Source organism: Heptranchias perlo, chromosome 11 (assembly GCF_035084215.1).
Source record: "Heptranchias perlo isolate sHepPer1 chromosome 11, sHepPer1.hap1, whole genome shotgun sequence".
NCBI classification, from domain to species: Eukaryota; Metazoa; Chordata; class Chondrichthyes; order Hexanchiformes; family Hexanchidae; genus Heptranchias; species Heptranchias perlo.
The window spans coordinates 46,385,531-46,408,872 of record NC_090335.1 but is presented as its reverse complement, the minus strand read 5'-3'; the positions used below and the strand labels follow the sequence as shown (position 1 = coordinate 46,408,872).

Genomic DNA, 23,342 nt, shown 5'->3' with positions numbered 1-23,342 from the left:
GGTTATTGGAGGCCAATCATCTCAGCTCCAGGACATTGCTGCAGGAGTTCATCAAGGCAGTGTCCTAGGCCCAACCATCTTCAGCTGCTTCATCAATGACCTTCCCTCCAGCATAAGGTCAGAAGTAGGGATGTTCGCTGACGATTGCACAGTGTTCAATTCCATTCGCAAACCCTCAGATAATGAAGCAGTCTGTGCCCGCAGGCAGCAAGACCTGGACAACATCCAGGCTTGGGCTGACAAGTGGCAAGTAACATTCACGCCAGACAAGTGCCAGACAATGACCATCTCCAACAAGAGAGAGTCTAACCAACTCCCCTTGACATTCAACAGCATTATCATTGCCGAATCCCCCACCATCAACATCCTGGGGGTTACCATTGACCAGAAACTTAACTGGACCAGCCACATAAATACTGTGGCTACAAAAGCAGGTCAGATGCTGGGTATTCTGCGGCGAGTGACTCACATCCTGACTTCCCAAAGCCTTTCCACCATCTACTAGGCACAAGTCAGGAGTATGATGGGAATACTCCCCACTTGCCTGGATGAGTGCAGCTCCAACAACACTCAAGAAGCTCGACACCATCCAGGACAAAGCAGCCCGCTTGATTGGCACCCCATCCACCACCCTAAACATTCACTCCCTTCACCACTGGCGCACCGTGGCTGCAGTATGTACCATCCACAGGATGGACTGCAGCAACTCGCCAAGGCTTCTTCGACAGCACCTCTCAAACCCGCGATCTCTACCACCTAGAAGGACAACGGCAGCAGGCACTTGGGAACAGCACCACCTGCACATTCCCCTCCAAGTCTCACACCATCCCGACTTGGAAATATATCGTCGCTGGGTCAAAATCATGTAAGCACCTACCTAACAACACTGGGAGAACCTTCAACACACTGACTGCAGCATTTCAAGAAGGCGGCTCACCACGTCCTTCTCAAGGGCAATTAGGTATCGGCAATAAATGCTGGCCTCGCCCACATCCCATGAACGAATAAATAAATATTGTCCTGCCGGCTTTAATTGCCGACGGGACTTCCGGGTTCGGGAATGGCACGCATTTTTTGGAGCGGGATTCCTTCCCGCTCCAAAAAATCCTGAATTTATTTGCCCCCCGACCCCAACGCACCCACACTTTTAAAATCATGCCCATAATATTTGTTGCCCGATTTGGCTGGGATTAATGCATGTTTCGTGCATTTTTCTGGGAGGGGATATCTTATTCTGTTATCCAAGTGTCATATCCTGGAAAAGCACATAAACTAGTGTTTTATGTTCTTGCTGCCTGTGGCTTTTATAGTCTCTTGAAAGAGCTTGGATGTCTGTGGCAGCGCTTATCTATTGGGTGCATTAAGCCAAATAGGGAAAGGTAAAAGTATTTATCTGATCTTGGTGTTATTGTAGTGGGGTACTGGCAAAAGTGAAATACATTAAACAATGTTGTCTTACTTGTGCAGTAACCATATATTAATCCACAGTGGCACTTCAGTTTCCTCCAAATCTCAGTGTATTACTGCACATGAGCAGGTACATATGTGTAATCATAATAGAATCATAATCGTTCTGAAGAAAATGGAGCCGCCTTCTTGAAACACTGCAGTCAGTGTGGTGAAGGTTCTCCCAGTGTTGTTAGGTAGGGACTTACATGATTTTGACCCAGCGACGATATATTTCCAAGTCGGGATGGTGTGAGACTTGGAGGGGAATGTGCAGGTGGTGCTGTTCCCAAGTGCCTGCTGCCGTTGTCCTTCTAGGTGGTAGAGATCGCGGGTTTGAGAGGTGCTGTCGAAGAAGCCTTGGCGAGTTGCTGCAGTCCATCCTGTGGATGGTACATACTGCAGCCACGGTGCGCCAGTGGTGAAGGGAGTGAATGTTTAGGGTGGTGGATGGGGTGCCAATCAAGCGGGCTGCTTTGTCCTGGATGGTGTCGAGCTTCTTGAGTGTTGTTGGAGTTGCAAGCTCTTTCAAGAGTCTATAAGAGCCACAGGCAGCAAGAACATAAAACACTAGTTTATGTGCTTTTCCAGGATATGACACTTGGATAACAGAATAAGATACCCCCTCCCAGAAAAATGCACGAAACATGCATTAATCCCAGCCAAATCGGGCAACAAATATTATGGGCATGATTTTAAAAGTGTGGGTGCGTTGGGGTCGGGGGGCAAATAAATTCGGGATTTTTTGGAGCGGGAAGGGATCCCGGCTCCAACCTGCCAAAAAACACTAGTGTGCATGGTTCACTTTCTCCACTCAGCCACTCCCATTTTATTTACTTGTGCAAGCATATCTGCCAGGAGAGCAGGGAGGTTGGAATCACTAGTACATGGGGCAATTTCACGAGTGTGAATGGAATGCTAAAATCCTAACACAGGAAATTCAAATCCAAAGTGGTTCCATCTGGCCAACTCCACTGAAACCAACCCAATATGGTGGCCTAGCAGTGGAATAATCTTATGCCAGCAGCACTCTGATGCCTGGAACTGATATGACATTCCAATCAAATGCACATCATAATATCATGTTTCATATTGGAATTCTTTACTGTCCTCTGTCTTTGATCAGTAGACTGTGAGTCAGGAGGTAAATGTAATGAGTGCACAGCCAGAATTGCTTCATGCCGATGCATCCTTGTCCTCTAGTGCAAAGTGTGGCTGGCTTTAAGCTCTGCTTGAATCAAGTGACCAGAAATAGCCCATCTGGGGAGAATTATTTATTCTCTTAGATTGGTTTATAATTGCCCAGTTATCTTAATAGGTAAAAGAACAAATGGGCTGCTAAGCAATATAGAGTAGAAGATCTCTGATTCAACCCCTAGTCTGTGCTGAGTCCACTGATTTCAATCAGGGCACCTATCGAGGCCCGACAATTGGCCTTAGTGCCCCGGTTCCGGCTCCTGGTTGTCAACTTTAACAAAGAATTCGGAAAGAGCCACAGAAAGGATCAATGGTTTCAAGTGTCAGACAGATGCTTCCATACAGTCAGCTTGGCACCAGTAATCTACATTATGTACTCATCAGCAATAGCCATGCAGCTGTGCCTCAAAGGGTCCTAATTTGATGATACAATAGTAATTAAGCGAACAACCCGATCAGCTGTGACATGATTTATTCTCTTTCCATTTTACATTAAACTGTGATTATCACATTGAAGAATCCTTCTATATATCTTTAGCGCCTAAATGCTTAAGTGGTCAGGATTTGAAAAAATTATATTCATTTTAGTCACAATGTAAAATTAGAATATTCCTCCTTTGAAAAACCAATTTTAACATTCCAATTTTTAAAAATCCCAATCTTGTAATTTATCAGGATCACTAGTCTCGCTAGTGAAAAGTGTGAGTATTTTACTATACAATAGGTATGTTCTATTATAGAATCATAGAGATTCCAGCACAAAATGAGGCCATTCAGCCCATCATGTCTGTACTAATAATTATTGGATCTGCTTCAAAACATAGCCTATATATTTCAATATGTACTACATGTATGTACAGAGCTTAGCAGTCTAGTGCTTTGAGATAAATCCCATCCATTCACATTGATTTTCCAACTGGTTAATAATATCCTGTAAATGTTGTGATTTTATTGATTTGTTTGAACATATTTTGTCCCAGAAGTTTGTACTTTTATTTTTGAAATATATCACCAGTTAGCATATAAATAAGTACAGAGAAAACAAGGTTGTGGAGAAATAATGAAAGAATTCAAAAATGTGCTGTCAGTTTGAGTTGTTTCTTGGGTTTAGTATTTTTTGTTATTTTCTCTAAAACGAGAGCTAATACTACAATACCACTAGATCTGATGTAGAGGTATTGGAGACGGTGCAAAAAAGATTCACAAGGATCATACCAGAACTGAGAGGATATCTTTATCAGGAAAGGTTGAACAGGCTGCAGCTCTTTTCTCTAGAAAAGAGAAGGCTGAGGGGTAACCTGATAGAGGTCTTTAACATAATGATAGGGTTTGATAGGGTTGATGTAGAGAAAATGTTTCCACTTGTGGGGGAGTCCAAAACTAGAGGTCATAAATATAAAATAGTGGCTAATAAATCCAATAGGAAGTTCTGGAGAAACTTCTTTACCCAAAGAGTGGTAAGAATATGGAACTCGTTACCACAAGGAGTGGTTGAGGCAAATGGCATAGATGCATTTAAGGGGAAGCTAGATAAGCACATGAGGGAGAAAGGAATAAAAGGGTATCCTGATAGGCTTAGATAAAGTCGAGAGGGACGGGGCTCGTGTGGAGCATAAATGCCGGCATAGACCAGTGGGGCCGAATGGCCTGTTTCTGTGTGCTGTAGTTTGTGGTTTAGCTCGATGTGATCTGAAAACAGCCTGATCTTGACCAGACTTTCAGGCACTGTCATTCGGTAACAACTGTTACTTAGGCTGACTGATGCAATGTCCAAAGAATTACTTGAATGTGTTGCTCTTAATCAGAAATTAACAGTTGAGAATTGTTCAATATCCCATCTAATAACCATGCTGCAATGTATAAGTACCTGAGAAGTAACTTTGGGGGGAAGGGGGAAGTGACTGTCACAATTTTTCTACCTGCACTAATGATTTTATGTTCTTTTTACAGGAAATGGTAATGGAACTCTGCTCAGGTCCTTGTCTTGCCTTAGAATTCCAAGGAAATGAGATACAGAAGTCATTTAGAGAATGCTGTGGACCAGCAGACCCTGTAAGTTACAGTCAAATTTCAAAGGCTGCTGAGCATATTGCTGAACTTTGCCAGTTTCTAAAGCACTTGTATATCACAGATCAGTTGAAGTGGCCTTTTTATAGCAGGCTCCCTCATTGTCGCACATTTGACATTTTTGAAGGAAACACATCACTTGTCAGATCCATGTCATAGTTTGACTTATAACAAATCTCCATTTTTCTATGAGTATTAATTTCTATATTGAAAAACATTCTTCTTACAGCCATAATTAGAGGTATGATCGTACTCAATTTAAATTGAAAGGTAAGACCATACATTGGAACTAGTTTACTTCAATTTACTACAAACCCATCTGCCATGATTTTCCTTCAGAAGCAACTAAAAAGTCTGATTTATAAAATCACTTTCAATAAAGGTCAGGAGATAATAGAGTTACCATGCTGAATCGTGACTGAAGATAATTTTAATTGGATTGCATTTTGTATGATCTGCTTGGAGCACGACACAAAGAGCACTTTGGCATTATGGTTTAAAAATTTGACATGGTGAGGCTGCTGCAAGGTGGCTCACCATTCTATAATTTACTAATTTCAGCTTTCTGGACAAGATGCAATGCCCAAAGCACTGGACCTTGTCAAAGCACTTCCCTAAGGGATCAGGGAGAGGAGAAATCGGGGATAGGTTCATTTATGGCACCTCCAGGTGACTTGGATATTTATCTTGAAGAGTGCTACGTAAATGTAAGCTGTTAATTCAAAAGTAGCAGAGGCCAACTGTCTGCCTTCTCAGAAAGTGAGAGAGATGAGCAGGATGGTAACCCAAAATGTTGGGATTCCAATACTAATGCTGTAGAGTGACAGGATGTGGGTTTGTAAGTGTGATTCCACATACTTCATCTCAGGATGGTGCAGATAAAAGATAGGCTTCACCCAGGTGACTATGGAGTGACATTGTGGAGACCTGGAAAGTAAGTTTCCAACTCACTTTTTTGGTCATGCCACAAAAAGTAAGAGATTTTAATTTCACTACAAACAGAAAGTAAGAGTAAAATATCACTTTTCAATAAAATGAGAGGAATTAAAGGATTTCTACAAAGATGACCCAGTAACTTTTGTGTTAAAATGTTGGAGTCCGAACCATGACTGACATTCATACTCATTGCCCTCATTAGGTGAGTTTTACCAGTTTGTAGCTTGGTTACAAGAAAATTGATTGGTCTCTATTAGTGGGAGAGGAAAGGAAAAACTGACTGGATTAGCTGTGTCCCAAAGAGCGGTACCTCGTATCAGCCGGCCTAGTATTAATCTTGGACATGACCCAGACTGTCCCATCTTGAAACCAAACGAGAAAATAAGGTATCAGTGGGAAGGAATGAATCAGAACATGCATAAAATCTTGGGACATTTGATTTATTATACTTCAGTGTACATATTAAGAGGAATGTGCTATATGTTATAATGGTGTAGGCATTTTGATATTGTACAGAAAGATGGGCATATCAGTGCTTAAAGACTCTGGTTGGTTCATTTAATCTTCCTTACTTTTTGAACGAGTGAAATACTTCACTTTTAATAATTGTAAGAAAGTCTATTGCCAGACTTTGATCACTGTCATTCAGTGTTATTTTAATAACCTACACACACCCTGTGTTTCAAGGTCTGCTATTAAGCACATTTCTTCTGTGTGTAAGAAGTGAAGCAATAAGTAGTAACATTCAAACCAAACTTCACTAATTAGAGGAATTTTAATCCTTAGGACTTCATGGGAAGCACAGTTTCTGCAAAACTTTTGGTTGTTGCTACTGGTTTATGAACTTTGGTGGAGTGCCCAAACTATAACAAGTTAAAGAAAATATGCAAATACAGTCTGTGTTACTTTAATTCATTTGGTTATGTACTTTGGTACAGCAAAGATAATATAAAAATGTACCTGGGATATCCCGTTAACCCTGAGAAACATACAAAGTCTGTATAAATACAACCTACAACTCATCAGATATGTTGGGGTTGCGGAAAATAGTGCAGGGGCTGGAGCTAGTCCGTAAGAGGACCATAAGAGCATATGGGGAGGGAATGATGGGAGTTGGGCGGGAAGGGGGGGGAGGGGGCTGGGGCCAGAAAATACCTGGAGGAGAGGTAGAAACCTGGTGCAGCGGCAGGATATAAAACCTGCTGCTGCTTAAAGGGGCAATTGTAAACAATTTTACAACACCAAGTTATAGTCCAATGATTTTTATTTGAATTTGATTTCAAATAAAAATCGTTGGACTGTAACTTGGTGTTGTAAAATTGTTTACAGTTGTCAACCCCAGTCCATCACCGGCATCTCCACATAAAGGGGCAATGACAGCACTGGAGGAAGCAGGCAACAAGGATGGCAACCAAATGAAAGAACTGAGTGACAAACTTCATGAAGCCCAACCTGCATATCCTTCTAACAGAAATAAGGAGCAAGAAGGTCAGTCTGTTTGGATTGGAGCCAGAGACCTGCCAAGAATGTGATACACACTTTGTGGAGGGAGGTGGCTGTGGCAGTGAGTGCCACCTCCTTGAACCCCAGTGCAAAAAGAAGTTTAGCGACTTCACCACACCAGCCAAAACAAGCTACCTCCTTGCCTGGCTCTTCTTGCAGTCTCTTCATTCATCACCCTCATGGTGTCAGAGGTGAAAGTGGGATGTGACAGTGGGGAGTGGAGGCTTTGCAAAAGTCAGTCCCTAGCTCCTGAGCCTGCGGCCTCAGATCTCTGGGGTCCTGCTCTAAAAAGAATCCTGGATGAGCATCGCAATCCCAAGGTGGCACTGAGTACCATCTCAGAGGACCTGAGAAAGATGGTAGAGGTCACAGCAAGGTCGAATGCTATCCTCAGTGCCAATATTGGAGCAGAATTCAACACAATATGCATTACTGGGAGTGACTGGTGGTACCATAATCATCTGCATCTGTGCTCCCTGACAGAGACCTCAAGACAAGTCAGATGCTTTGACCACTGACCTTCAGGCCTTGGGGGACCGTTTGTAGAGAACACAGGGAAGCAGCTTCTGAGAGCTTCCGGACAACGTCTCTCTAGGTCTGGAGGATCAGGTCTGTGCCACAAATGGTGTGGCTAGAATCCACCTTCTTGATGCTGTCCTCTCTCCTGATGATGGATTATGTTGCTATTCCAGCAAGCCCCTCTCAGATGTCTGCTCATATAAGTCATGACTTATATGGGAATGTCTATAGTGAACCCATGTTAAGAGCTCCATGATAGAAGGGTGGGAAGCAAAAGATTTCCCTGTCTGAAATTACTGCAAAGCAACTTGCTTTGTTAGTTGCACAACTGGAAAAAACATTATAATTGCTTCAGTCAAAGCAGATGTTTCAAAGTTTGTTGGCATTCAAAGCCTATGAACTCAACCACTTCCTGCTTTGTAAGTCATGCAGGTAACTCACTCCTCTTTTCTACAGGCTTAATTTAAGTTTGGTGCAATTCTGGTGTAAAAAGCAGCTTTGCCCTCATTATCCAGTCATTGTATACATTCACCATCTTTGGGGTGGGTGCATCTTCTGCCAGCAGACAGCACATTTTAGAACGGGTGTAATGCTGGTGTATCTGACATACTCCCAAGCTCGAGGGGCCGATTGGCCTATTCCTGCTCCTATTTCTTATGTTCTTAAATTCTGGCATCCACGCCAGAACTGTGCTACTTTTGCACCATAAAGCCATACAATTTCCTGCAGCTGGGCCAAATCTGATTTCCCCGCCCCCCCCCCCCCCCCCCCCCCCACCAATGGAGCCAGCCTCCATGTATCTAGAGGCTGGTAAGTCTTATCTTCTACGCTGGGTCCCAACTGAGCCCGGGAAGTGGGAACTCCCATTGTAGGGAATCCTGTCCCCATGGTTGCTCCAATGTCATATGCTTTGTAAGTAACAAGTCGAGGCTCCGCCTTATACAAGGCTGCCTGGAAAATTCCAGAAACAGTGGGGACCTGGCACAATTTAGTCTGTGCTGTTTTCCAGTGGGTTCTGATGGCTTCCCGCTAGAGTTACAATGGTAGTTCAGTTGAACCCCCAAGAAAATTCACAGTGTTTTGTGATTGCAGCAACACCAAAAGAAACCCTGTGGGACCAATGGTTCTTTTGGATAATAAAATTACCAATGAGGGTTGCATTAGCAGATACTTTTTTCAACCACATGAGAAATAAAGTTAAGGACAACGTTACAGAGCTGCCGGCAACATTACAGGGTGGCACGACACAGATGAGTTGTCTATCCAAGTTTTGACGAGATGATTTTTAAAACAAAAATCTTATCTGAGCTGTTTGGGGACACAGGAAGGGGAAGGACAGGGCCCCAGATAATTTTTCAGTAGCCAGATAACTATTCCCTATTTGTATTTGGAAGTTGAATTGTTTTATAACTAGACTGAGCTTAATTTTGCTGTTATGATTGAGTTCTTTGATGAAGTAACGGAGTGGGTTGATGAGGATCGTACGGTTGATGTTATGTATATTAACTTTCAAAAGGTGTTTGATAAAGTACCACATAATAGACTTGTTAGCAAAATTAAAGCCCATGGGATTAAAGGGACAGTGGATACAAAATTGGCTAAGGGACAGAAAGCAGAGAGTGTGGTGAACGGTTGTTTTTCAGACTGGAGGGAAGTATACAGTGGTATTCCCCAGGGATCAGTATTAGGACCACTGCTCTTTTTGATATATATTAATGGACTTGGGTATAGATGGTATAATTTCAAAGTTTACAGATGACATGATACTCAGAAATATAATAAACAATGTGGAGGATAGTAACAGACTTCAGGAGAACATAGACAGACTGTTGAAATGGGCAGACACATGGCAGATGAAATTTAATGCAGAGAAGTGTGAAGTGATGCATTTTGGTAGGAAGAATGAGGAGAGGCAATATAAACTAAATGGTACAATTTTAAAGGGGTTGCAGGAACAGAGAGACCTCAGGGTGCACATACACAAATCTTTGAAGGTGGCAGGACAAGTTGAGAAGGCTGTTAAAAAAAAAGCATATGGGATCCTGGGCTTTATTGATAGGGGCATAGAGTACAAAAGCAAGGAAGTTATTCTAAACCTATATAAAACATTGGTTAAGCCTCAGCTGGAGTATTGTGTTCAATTCTGGGCACCACACTTTAGGGAGGATGCAGAAGAGATTTACTAGAATGGTGCCAGGGATAAGGGACTTCATTAATGTGGAGAGACTGGAGAAGTTGGGGTTGTTCTCCTTAGAACAGAGAAGATTAAGGGGAGATTTGATAGAGTTGTTCAAAATCATGAACTGAAAGGGTGGTGGAAGCAGATTCAATAGTAACTTTCAAAAGGGAATTAGGTAACTACTTGAAGGGAAAAAAATTACAGGGCTATGGGGAAAGAACAGGGGAATGGGACTAATTGCATAGCTCTTTCAAAGAGCTGGCACAGGCACAGTGGGCCAAATGGCCGCCTTCTTTGCTGCACCTACTATGATACTATGATTATGAGTTACAGACAACTAAAGTCTTAGCACGGAACAACTGAATTTTGAATTTAAATCTTATCCTCTGTAATTAAATTACAAAGTATTTATACCTTTTTGATAGCATTGGCTAATGGTGCTCAAACATCATGATTCTTTGGGATTATCTGTGATTTTCTTGGTCTTTCATGGTCATATCCTCCATTTGGTACAGATTCTTCCAAATCCTCGACAATAGCTTAGTGGATAGGGTTGTACTCTTAGTTTTGAAATCAGATTTTTTTTAAAAGGAAAAGAGCCATATAATAATCTGTTGATTGGATAATCAGTTAAAGAGTGGAATTTACCATGGTGGATCATTAATACAGCAGGATTGATGTACGAACACTCAGTACCACAGAGTGATAGGCAAATGCCTGCTGATGGTGATGAAGATTGATTTGATCAGGCCACTTTTGCACTTCTTGGTGAGTTTTAGAGCAGTGTTAAAAGAAGCCAATAAACAAGTCCTCTGCCTACCTTTTGCCTGATGTGGAGATGCCGGTGATGGACTGGGGTTGACAATTGTAAACAATTTTACAACACCAAGTTATAGTCCAGCAATTTTATTTTAAATTCACAAGCTTTCGGAGGCTTCCTCCTTCCTCAGGTAAATGTTCAGGAGCTCCTCGAAGCCTACGCATTTATACCTTTTGCCTCGCAGTGCTGTGCAGTATATGATGCTGCTAAAATGGGGGTGATTAAAGGGGGATTTATTTGTTTATCAAAATAAGGAAAACATGGAGTGGAAAAAGAATTTTCAGCCCATCAAACCTGTCCCTTCCACAGACTGCATACAATCTGCCCAATCATGGACTCTACTCAATTTATTTAATCTCACGGAAAGTTCTGGAAAGTTTCCCCCTGAACCTAAGGGTAAAGGAGTGAAAGTCAAAAATTCTTACCATTATTCAACTCTTGCTAATTGCTTCTGCAGATAACATTTTGAGGTCCCAGCAGCGCAAGAATTGTGTTCCATGAAGTATCCAACTGTTTTTGTCTAAATAAAAAGAAAGTAGTGCTGATGCTGGTAATCTGAAACAAAATCAGAAAATGTTGAAAATACAGGGCCGACAACATCTATAAACAGAAAAAGTCAGGTTAAAGTTTCTGGTATAACCCTTTGCAGAAATGAAAGTGTTATACCCAAAATGCTAACCTATTTTTTTCTCTTTACAGATACAGAAGCAGAGAGTTGTTATGATCTGGAATGCACTGCCCGAAAGAGTGGTGGAAGCAGATTCAATAATAACTTTTAAAAGGGGAATTGGATAAATACTATGGGGAAAGAGCAGGGGAAAGGGACTATTTGGATAACTTTTTCAAAGAGTCGGCACAGGCATGATGGGCCGAATGGCCTCCTTCAGTGCTATATCATTCTATGCCAACTGACCTGAGGTTTATTTCCAGTTTCTGCCTCTGTTTTATTAATTGCTAGGCCTATAAATTCAGCCACATAGTGCCCATTTTGCTAACTAGGGTTGCCAACTCTGGATGGGTGTATTCCTGGAGGTTTCATCACATGACCTCCTGCCTCGAACTACCCTGCCCCTGCACTCCCACCATTAGTCCACCCTCCAGGCGCACTGCCTTCCTACGATAATTGGAAAAGAAAGAGACTGTTGATATCCAATTGGATTAATTTTGACTGTTAGTGAAACAGCACTTTTTCCCCATCTCCAATATTTTTCTAACTAATAAATTAAAATGCGCAAAGAAAATGAAAAAAAGACAATTTTGTTTAATGCCCCTATGATTTTTCTCCTGGATTGCTCACAGCAGAGTCCTGGAGATGAACCTTCAATTCCTGGAGACTCCCGCACAATCCTGGAGGGTTGGCAACCCCAGCGTTAACTGGCCTACTAAATCCCTGATATGGTGGGTAGGAAGCGTGTGCACATTTCCAGCCGGTAGTATGCCGCCCACTATATTGGGAAGGGAAAATATATAGGCATCCAGGACCCACGCCTGAAACAGGCATTAGGCTCTTTGCATGTGCAAATAACGGGCCAAACGGCTTTTAAGGTCTCCTCTTCAAGATTGGTTTGCCCTGAGGTGGTCAACGCCATCGCGTGCAGCAATCAGTAAAACCAGATCTTGGCCTGCTACCCACCAGGTAGGTTTTTCACATTTACTTACCTGAATGTGCAGCTGGGAGGAACAGGATTGCTCCTCCCGATCCCGCATTCAAAGAAAGGTCACCATCGCTTCCGACCCCTTCCCCAATCGTTCTCGTCCCCGCACCCTGGCCTCCTATCCTTCCCACCTGGCATCCTTTCCCAAACCCCGGCACATTTCCAGCCGAATTTTAGTACGCCCAAATTTCTAGGCCCTAATGCCTTCAATCAAATCCTTAACTACATCTACCTACAACTTTTAAAAAAATAGTTGAAATACATAATGGATCATTCTACAGTTTTTTTGTTTGTTATTGTTCAGTGTAGCACTATGGAATTCAAATGCTATTATTAGAATGCAGTAACTGTGTCGGAATTTGTGATCACTGAGCAAGCATTATCATAGACGCTGCATAATTTGTCTACTAAAAACTGGAAGTAACTTATACATATTAATTCTGCATTTAATTAAATTGAGATTTCTATATTTAACTTTTATCAGTTTTTGAAAAAATAGATTGGGTATATTATAGATGCTTAATTTGTATATTTCATTAACAGTATGTTATATAGTGGATCAATACTGTATATATACTGTGTGCTGCTATAGAATAGGCATTTGTTTTAAAAGAAAAAATAGTGAAACAGCAAACTCAAAGCAATTAAAATAAAGAAAAATAGAAATAAATGGGGCTGTATTAGTAGTTGCTATAAATTCTTTCTTTTTTTGGCACAATAGCCTATATATTTGAGATGCTTGATTCATCTTTCTCTGGTCAGGAGATCACATGTAGCTGTGACTCATGCTGTAATCTGCCAAGCATAGATGTGATCAGTTTCTTGAGTTCTGAACTGGACCATTCCATTGTTGAGGAAAATCTGACCCTTTGTCTCATCTCCCTTGTTGTTTGAGTCACATAGCAATTTTGAGATGAGGGTTAGTATAAAGCTTTATTTATCTGCTCTACTTCCTGAGGAAATGATGCATGCTAAGCAAATAAGAATAGGAAAACCAGGAGAATGGGTCATAAAGCCTAATTCTTTTTGCTGTTTTGTCATTGTATTCCAAACCACAAGTACTTTTTTATATTAACACATTTGGATGAGAAATAATCCAGATATTATGAAAAGACTTCTGAAGAAATGAACTCTTCTTGTTCACAATATAGTTTCACAGTACTTTTGAAAGTGAGATAATGAAAATGTATGCAATAGCAAAATTTTTGATAATTTATTGCTATATAATGCAAGCATTTATTTAACTTCAAAAATGCATGAATATGTCTCATTATTTAAATATTGTCTTATAAAAAGTTTGTATGTAATTAACTAGAAAGATAGTTTTTTCAAGTCTGTTATATGATCTCATTGTCCAGAATTGTCTTCTAACGCTGTTCATTCAAAAACGTTGTTATTTATGGTAAATATTACACACTATTCAAAAGTAGCATGATTTTGTTATTACATGTTTGGCATACTATGTATTGTCTTCATTGCTATTAATGTTTTAAGTATTCAATTACATTTGACCTGTTTACATGAAAATAATTGAAATGAATAAGAATGCCATTATAATGCTGATAACAACCTCAAGATGGTACCTGTGTATTGTAATACACACTGTCAGACCTAAGTTTATGCTGACAGCTATGGCTTATACTGTGCACAGAGCTCTGTTCCAGGCAGCTAATTTTTCATGTTTTATGAGAGTTGACTGCCTCAGCTAGTTTCCTCGAACATTAAAAAAATCCTGTACTAAGTTTAATAAATTCTAAAGAGAGCCATTGGACTAGACTGAGCACTTTAAAACTTGGCTTATCCTGAGATGGAATTATACTACACCCTCAGCAAAGACTAATGGTGTGAGGCCATCTACTGTGGGTGGTCGTGTACCTCTTACTGACCTCATTCCCAACTTACACTGCTACTTTTGACATTGCAGATCAGAAATAACTTTGCATCAATGCAGAAATGTTATTACAGTGGTACTGTAGTATTATCAACCTCGGTAAAGTAAGAAGATGAAAGCCTTTTGTTCAGCTTTGTGCTATGCAACTCCTCAAAAGTTTCCTACAGACAAACAGAAACACTTGGGTCATGACTTTCCATAGTTACAAACAAGCATTTAGGAACGTTTACATGCCCATAGTAAATGGCCTCTCAACGAGTGTCTGTGGCCAAAAGTCTAATACTGACTTTATACAAAAATTTTAGTTACTCCCGTGCAGCTTTGTTACAGAGCCATTAATCAGAATTGTGGAGATGGATGTGGTTGACTCCAGCAGGCAAAGGCCCCAATTCTTATTGAATTTAAAAAATCTCCATCAGGGTCAGTGAGTATGCACCTATTTCAGCATATTTCTTATTGTTTCTTTGTTAATTCAATCAATCCTGCACTAAGTCTATACTTCACACAAACAATGCCAGTGATCAATTTAGGGCCTGTAGTGTGGAGGTATAAAAGGAGAGGGGAAGAGAATGTGACACGAATGGTAAACTCACCTCTACTGTATATTTATTTGAATCACCTATGAATATAGCTTATTGTACTTGTGCATTCCTGCACTTGGAACAATTAGCCCTTGTTGTAAATGGATATTTTGTTACGTTAAATTTAAAAAGGTTGAATTTCCTCAGGGATTCTCCCAATCGTCCACTGAACTTTGGCGGAAGATCTGGGGAACCCCAGAGAAATGGTGTAAATGACGTTACACAGTTTCTGCAGCATTTCTATGGATCTTCTGCCGAAGTTCCAACAGACAATTGGGAGAACCCCCATGGAAATTCAACCCCAAACAATTCATATCTGTATCTATTAAGAGTTCCCAATATAAGTGTTAAAATTCTATGCTTCTTTATTGAATAATCCAGTCATACTAAAAACTATTAAACCTTTATGTAGATAACAATTGCTCAGACAGTTTTTGACATTTAAACCCATTAAACCCCATAGCCTAGATTTTCAAATTCATTTCACTCGAAAAATGGAGGGTAAACCGAGCAAATAAACTGGAAATTGTAGACAACTGTCATGTCCGATTAAGTTTCTGCTGGCATTTTCTTCTAGCATCAGTGGCTACTGCCAGTTTGATTGTTTGCATATGTAAATAAGGCTCTAATGAGGTTGCATATATAAATGAGGCCCTAATGAGTGTTCCTGCCAGGTTATCGCCGATTTGTCTACCTGCCTGTATAAAATGAGTTTCAGGGTTACTAGAGCCTGTTACTAGGGCACCATGCCAGATGCCTAGATAAATCTGGGGCTATCCTGCCACACAGCCCTGGGCCAAAGTTTCAAGACTGAAACAAGATGCTTACACCCATTTGTTAATGATTTTTTTTTCTGATTCCTTCTTCTTGTCTCTTATGTGTCTAGGTACCTTTGTGGTGACTATTGGTCCACTGCCATTTTTGTCCAAACCTCACTAATAAATCCCCTGTGCTTGCGTTTTTTGAATGAAGAAGGAAAGGACCAATGGAGGGATGCAAGCCAAATCAAACCTCCTCACATAGGACTAGGTGTAGGTTAATTGGAAAACTAAAGTTTTTCCCCCTACGGAGAGCATCACAGTCCTGTATGGGAAATGCATCCTTGAATCTCATGACCTAGAAATTTTATGGCGCGTGCCCATTTTTCGGGTGCTAAATGAGAGCCGTTCCACCACGAGAAACGTGATCGAACAAACAATCGGCATGCTCAAGCAACACGTCTACCAACTAGACTATTCCAGAGGAGATTTGCAGTACACCCCTGAGCGGGTATCCAGATTTGTGATCATCTGCTGCATACTCCACAGCATTGCCATCATGAGAGACTAGCCCTTACCACCATCTAGACAACGAGAAGTACAGCAGGAGGTGGAGTTGTAGGGAAGTGAGAGTTGCAATAGTGAGTGTGTGAGTAGAAAGAGGAGGCGATGTAGTGAAGTCTGGTGCAGTGATTGTAGGAGAGTGAAGGGAAGCAGGGGAAGGGGGTATTGTGAGTAGTGAGGCTGGAGGTGGAAGAGGTGTCAGCAGAGAGTAAGAGAGCAGTTTTGTTACTTTGACAACTCTGGTGAGGTAATTGAACTTTTTCAGGCAGTGCAGCCAAATCCTGGGAGCTAAGCTCCTGGCATTCACTTGTTCTGCCACCTCATCCGACTGGCGATGGAGTTGATGCCCGGAGGGCATCCTGCCCCCTGGGGGAGAAGAGGATTTCCCTTCCTCTGTTCACTGCCTTGACCAGGGCTTCCAAGGCAGCATCGGAAAACCTGGGGACACGAATTTGCAGGTCTAGTAGCCATTTCTCCAAAGGAGCAAGTGCTTCCTTCCTTCTGCAACCAGAGTGCACCTCCCCCATTAAGAGGTGGTAGCTGACTTTAAATGGCATCAGGGACGCCCGATATCTATCCCTCCAAATAGTCGTGCAGCCACTTAATAGTGCGGGTAGCGCTGGCTGCACCTCTGAGTGATGATGATCAACAGGCAGCATAAATATTACGTGCTGCCTGAGGCAATGCTAAAACACACGTGCAGTATGCAACCAGCCTCTAACGTGCGCGATCGAATTTGTGAGCCCATATCTTTCATATGCTAAATACAAACTGATCAATTCTCCAGTATGGGAATCACTGTTTGAAACAAGTTTCACAGAACAGAACACTTGCCAGAGTTGGCAAGATAGCCAGATGGTTTTAGGGCATTGTTTTGTAACATTGCTGTGCCTATAGTTTTTAGCTTCATTTTCTGACACATTGATCCAGATTTTGCTGTAGCAGGGCATCTGTTGTAGTCTTGCCCTTGCATGTTTAGGTTTTAAAAAATTTTTGCGTGGCAAGTTGCTGAAAGTGCGAGCTGATAATGTCGCAGCGAGGGAAACAGGGCATTTGGGACCTGAGTGAACAGGGCAAGCAACTCCCTGTATCTCCTTAACCAATCAGATTGAAGGATTGTGAAATTAACAGCGCAAGGACTGAAAAAGAAGTGTAAATTAGAGTGGATGAATTCAATGTCAAATCAGATATAGAAAGAGAAATAAAGAGTAGGAAAGAAAGATTGCATTTAGAGAGACAGAAAAAAAGAAACTGAAAAGAAAAGTTAAAATAAAATTAAAATTTTACATCTTTAAAATCTCCAACAACAATTAAAACTGAAGGAATGAGACTCCACACTTGTAATAGTTAATTTTCAATGGCAGAAAGGTTGATTGGCAGTAATTATCGGTCGTTAAAAGAATCTCTGACAGCTAAAAAGTTCCCTTTGCCTGAATCCAGGCTTAATTAAATATGTTAATTAAATGGCTCCAAACCAGGCTCCTTGCGTCACTTCCTAACTTTCTGTGGCGAGCTTAGTTTGTATCTACTTTGCAAATACAGCAACTTCATGCCATTCAATGCATTTCAATGGTGAGGCCAACAGCGAGATGCCATTTTCACAAAGCTAACGGCGGAAAGGTGCAATTCGGACAGCAACTTTTGGATATTTGATTTGAACTGTGCATCTGCCCCTTGCCTGAAGTTGCTGTACCACTTGCATATAAATAATGGCGAGCGACATTAGCCTCATGGCTATGTTGACAGCAAAATCTGGCCCATTACTTCTTCAAACAACATTAATGGTTTTCATTTATACTAACATATTCACCACACAAAACATTTTCTTGTTTTTTTATAGTAGAAAAATATGCTGGACAAACACTGGGTATCCACATTTATTGGTGCAGTAAGAGTGCCCAAGGATTGACTGTTCAAGGCAATAATTGTTAGCTTGAAAAAGGTGGGTGTAGAATGGGCAATTGTCATTACAATTAACAATGTTTTATGTTGTGTGGTAACAGCATCACATGCACGGCTGACTCTAAATTGTAATTTCTAAATAAACTCCTTTTAAGTTACAATCGACAATTGTCTGAGAAACCCACTTTAATATTCACAGTGCAGTACTTGTGATTTCTAGTAGAGTAGCATAGTATAATGTTTGCTTTTTCATGTAATGCAAATATGTTTCAGAATGTCTTACATATATTCTGGCATGTATTGTGACTTTACTGTATGGTGTATCTGCGTACTTAGATCTTATGTCCCAAGAAGAGTCTCTCTCACTTCTTCTCATTGCCAGTTTATATTGCGACTATTAGTAGGGAACGACATAGTTTAAAATCATTTTTGTTGTAAGTGTATATATTGGGCTGGATTTTGCTGTAAAAGTAACGGTGAGCGCTAACCATTATTTATGTGCAAATCCGACAGCAACATCCGGTGACTGCACATGCGCAGTTAAACGCGGAAATCCGGAAGTTGCTGTCCGAGATGCCCTCTCCTCCTCAGCTGTGTGAAAACGGCACCTCACCCTCTGACTCACCTCATAGATCTGGACTACATTTGCCAAAAAAATTAGGGCTTGTCCATTCCGGTGTAAGTACCTTTTAACAGTGTGGTAAGTCTTAATTACTGCCAAACAATGTCTCTGGCACTGAAAATTAACTTTTACAAGTCTGGAGTCTTATTCCTTCAGCTTTTAATCATTGATGGAGATTTTTTAAAAATTAAATAACTTTTTTTTACTTTTTCTTTCTTTCTTTTGCTTTCTGCACCTGATTTGACATTGAATTCACCATTTTAACTGACATTTCCTGGTTCAGACTGCACGGCTCATTAACAATTCTTCAATCTGATTGGTTAAGGAGACAGGCAGTTACTTGCCCTTTCACACAGGTCCCAGATAGAGGGCGTTGTGCTTTTTGGATGTTTGACTAACAGCGACTTGCCATGCAAAAGCCCATAGAAAGTCTATGGACAAGTGCAAGTCTGACGGTGCCGTTCGTTCGCCACTCAGAGCAAAATCCGGCCCGTGGTTCTCTTCAGTGTAATCTCATTTACATGCGTGATACATAATATCGAGACGTATAATTAAAATATTAATAGACTGAGATTTTGCAACCTTTTTTGGCGCACAAAGCAAAGTGAACTTCAATGTTCAAACTCTGATTCTATCGAGCAAGATTAGAGATTAGAAGAAATATGCCAGCGCCTCTCCCACCCCGTGGGGAGGTTATGTACACATGTGCGCACGCCCACAAATGCACAATAGTAAATATGTGGAACAAATTCTCATGAAGATAAGTTAATATCATGTTGAATATCTTTAAAAATGCACTGTATAATTATTAAGTTTTGAAAATATGTTGCAAGATCTAAGTACAGGAATAAATGACACTCTACTATGGATCACTAATAACATCAGTCCTGTAGGAACTGAAGAAGTGTCACATATGTAAAATATAATCAGTAGGGCTGAATTATGATTGCTATTTTAAGCTTTTTGTTTGATTGTTTTCTGTGGTTAGAGAGACATTTCAGTTTTCTCTTCTTGGCAATGTTACCTCACCATATTGAAGAGATAAAATAAATCAAGAATAGTCCATGATGGTACAAGTTTGTACTGTCTGCGGAAAGGAATGAGGTTAATAGTTTGGTCTTGCTGCGTGCTTACTGTTCTAAATAATAAGCCATACAGAGATATAATTTACCTGTTCTGTTTTACACATTCTGTAGCTCGAAAAAAGACAATTTGAAGGGAGAAATGATCTAAGTAACCCTTCCCCCCTCACAAATTTGTAGCTAAGTAGGACAGACCCTCTGAAAAGCAGTTAACACTATGTTGATTGACTTCTTCAAAAAACATGTAAATAATGGATGAAGGTCATAGGGATAAGTATAGATAGATAATTGAACTCTCCATGGAGTACAGTAGTTTCTGCACTATTAGAGCCAGGGAAGGGAAGGGGAGGTGTTGTCTGTGAGGTGCAACCAGGCATGGTTAAATAGGGGAGAGGTGGGTTTTGAAAGATATTTTGGAGTATTGCTTGATGATCTTTGTGAATCAGAATATCATGGGGATTTTAACTCCAGGGCAGAAAGCTGGGAAGACGCCCTGGACTTCCGGGCTGGAAGTTGTCATGGGAGGCCCGGTTGATTTTAATGGTCGGATCTCCTTAATATTAACATTTCACCAGCCGGCTGCCCAGCCGAAACAAGCCTAAAGAGTCGGGTGGCTGGCTACCATCCCGCATTGCTCGGACGGTTCAGAGGCAGCCTGCTGGCACTCAGGTAAATCCCAGAGGAATTTACACTGATGATCATAAAGCAAAATTGAAAGTTTATCTGGTAAGACTTAGTTATGATGAAGAAATGTTCTGTACTGCTGAAGTGATTATAAAGTGTACAGAAAAAAAATCTAAAAATTCAAAAGAGCTGGACATATTTTTGTTTTATTAGATATTCAAAATAATCTTTGAGGCAGATGAACGTGGATCATGCAGCTTTAACTCTTAGTAAATTATGTGAAACAAGATATTTATAACGCTGCTGTGGAGTATCAAGCAATACTCCAAAATATCTTTCAAAACCCACCTCTCCCCTATTTAACCATGCCTGGTTGCACCTCACCGACACCTCCCCTTCCCTTCCCTGGCTCTAATAGTGCAGAAACTACTGTACTCCATGGACAGTTCAATTATCTTTCCCATAGTGGTTGCCAGAAGTTTATATTTGTTATTTGGGATTCAATTCTAATTGTTTGCTTGATTTATGATGTACTTCGTAGAAAAAGAAATGTTTAAACTGTTTATAGCAGCAAACTGTTCCTAGTCTAAAGGTTTTTATACTTTTTTTGCTTTTCAGCAATTTTCAGGGTCAGTTTGTGTTACAGTTTAATAATTAATTTGGAAAAAGGGTGAATATTAGACAATGGGGGAGAAATTCAACTTCCCCCCCAAAACTGGCGCAAAGTCGACAGAGCAACTGCTCCAGGTGCTAGTCTGTGCCGGCCTGAGGCCCAAGTCAAATTCGACTTCAGACCTCATTTAAATGCCGCCGGTGAGCTGGCCCAAGAAAAGGCCCAAGAAGTTTTCAGTTTTGATTTATGTGGGCCCAGGAAAAGCAGGAGTCCTCCTGGATGCACAAAAATACTCTGGCCAACAGGGCAGGAAATCGGCCAGCTCTCACGCGGAGCAGACCAGCTGGTCGGGTGGTGGAGTGGAGGTGATCCAGGGGAGTTCATAAGTGCCGACATGGGCCAGAGTTTTTTTTGTGCATCCAGGAGAAGCACTCCTGTTTTTCCTGGGCCCACATAAATCAAAACTGAAAATTTCTTGGGCCTTTTTTTTGAGCGGCCTTCAAGCTGTTTAGACCACTTAAAACCTGTTACATCTAGCAAGCATGGCACAAGCTCCATCCATTTGTACCTGAATTTCGCATTCAGGGTCCTACAACCGGTGTAAGGACCCGATTTTCATATTTAAGGAGCCTGTGCCTTTTTCAGGTGGGTGCCCTGGACGACTAAAAGTCGCCCAAATCAGTATGGTGTCTGGTGCACGTCCGGTCCAGATCGGGTATGACAGATCATGATGTGAAATTCGGAAGCCTAATGCCCATTTTACAGGTACAAGAAGGGGTTCCTTATCCGCTAGTGGTCTTTTCCACTACACTGGATAACCAAGCTTCCACTAAGCTTCTGGTAGATCTTGATGCAGCTTCTAAATCATCTTTACTATATCAGTTTATATTATTTTTTAATTGTCTGCAAATTAGTGGTTTTGAATAAATTAAATGATGTCTTGTGGTTGTTATTTGACCTTTTTTTCCATTGGACATTTTCCAAAATATACTTGCTTTGTTTTAAATTGTTGGCCTGTTATTGAAAAAAGTACTCATCCCTGCTCTTGTGTAGTTTGTCTTATGGACCTTTTATCTCCCTTAACTATAGGCACCAAGGAAAGATAAGATAGACTAGCACTTGACAGAAAAACTCACTATACCCTAATCTGGAGCAAAAAAATAAATAAGTGCACATCTTTTCTGTGTTAATTTGGATAGCAATGCAACTCCATGCCTTATTAATATTTAAGTAAGCATGTATTAATCTGCACAGCTCGTGCACTTCTTTTTAATGACCATTGAATTTTTTTCTGGTCCGAAAAACAACCGTTCACCACTACTCTCTGTTTCCTGTCACTTGGCCAATTCTGTATCCAGTTGCTACTGCCCCTTTTATTCCATGGGCCACTATCTTGATGACAAGCCTACCATGCAGCACTTTATCAAACGCCTTTTGAAAGTCCATATACACCACATCAACCGCATTGCCCTCATCTACCCTCTCTGTTATCTCATCAAAAAACTCAATCAATTTAGTTAAACACGATTTGCCTTTAACAAATCCGTGCTGGTTATCCCTAAGTTAGATTGTAATCAAATATCAATGTTGTAATCAAATGTCACTTTTGGTATAGTACATTGCAAATCTTTGTTCAGTGAGATTATTTCATTTATTAACAAACAAGCTTGCCTCAGAAGCAGAGATATTACAACTTTACAATAATATCCTGATCTCAGAGTTTTGTTTTGGAAAATTGCCATATTGTGCAAAAGCAGTTCTATACTGCACTGTTCTTTGACTTGGTTCGCCAGATAACCTTTAGAAGTACTATCCTAGACATACAATCTCTCAGCCATCTCCACTTTTAGGAAAAATGTGAATGACTTAATATGCAAGAACAGAATTTGAGTAAGCAGCACAAAACTAGTTTGAAAAGTTCACAAGATAAATGACAAGGATGAAAAAGGCTGTTTGGCCCATTTTAGATCATCCTTCCGGAAAGATCCTCGTTTTCCCATCACAGCATGCAATTGTTGCTTGAATAATTCCAAGACTTTCACCTCCACCCCCTTAACTGAAAGTCATTCCACATGCTGATTTTCTCCTCATGTGCAGAACTTCCTCATTAGCCCTAAATTTGACTTTTACTAGTTTGAACCTCTGTTCCCTTGTCCTACTGCCATGGTTTAATTTGAAATAATTTTCTGAATTTCCTTTTTCCATACTGTTTATTACCTTATGCATTTCTATAAGATTACTTTGAAATAACCTCTTTTCCGGGCTGAAATACCCAAAATTCTTCAGTCTGTCCTCATAACACAGTCCTTTGATGCTAGGAATCAGCCTGTTGACCCTTTTCTGAATGGCCTGAATGTCTATCTGGTGTCTTGATAACCAAAAA

General features: G+C 40.7%; 1 protein-coding gene across 2 annotated transcripts in view; it reads left to right on the top strand.

The window, feature by feature from the left end:
• The window catches only part of nme7 (NME/NM23 family member 7), a 215,414-nt gene that overhangs the window by 143,182 nt on the left and 48,890 nt on the right, over positions 1-23,342 (top strand). For both annotated transcript variants that reach the window (XM_067992928.1, XM_067992927.1), the window contains exon 8: positions 4,594-4,695. In XM_067992928.1, the coding sequence (XP_067849029.1) occupies positions 4,594-4,695 (102 nt within the window). The remainder of the gene's footprint in view (positions 1-4,593; positions 4,696-23,342) is intronic.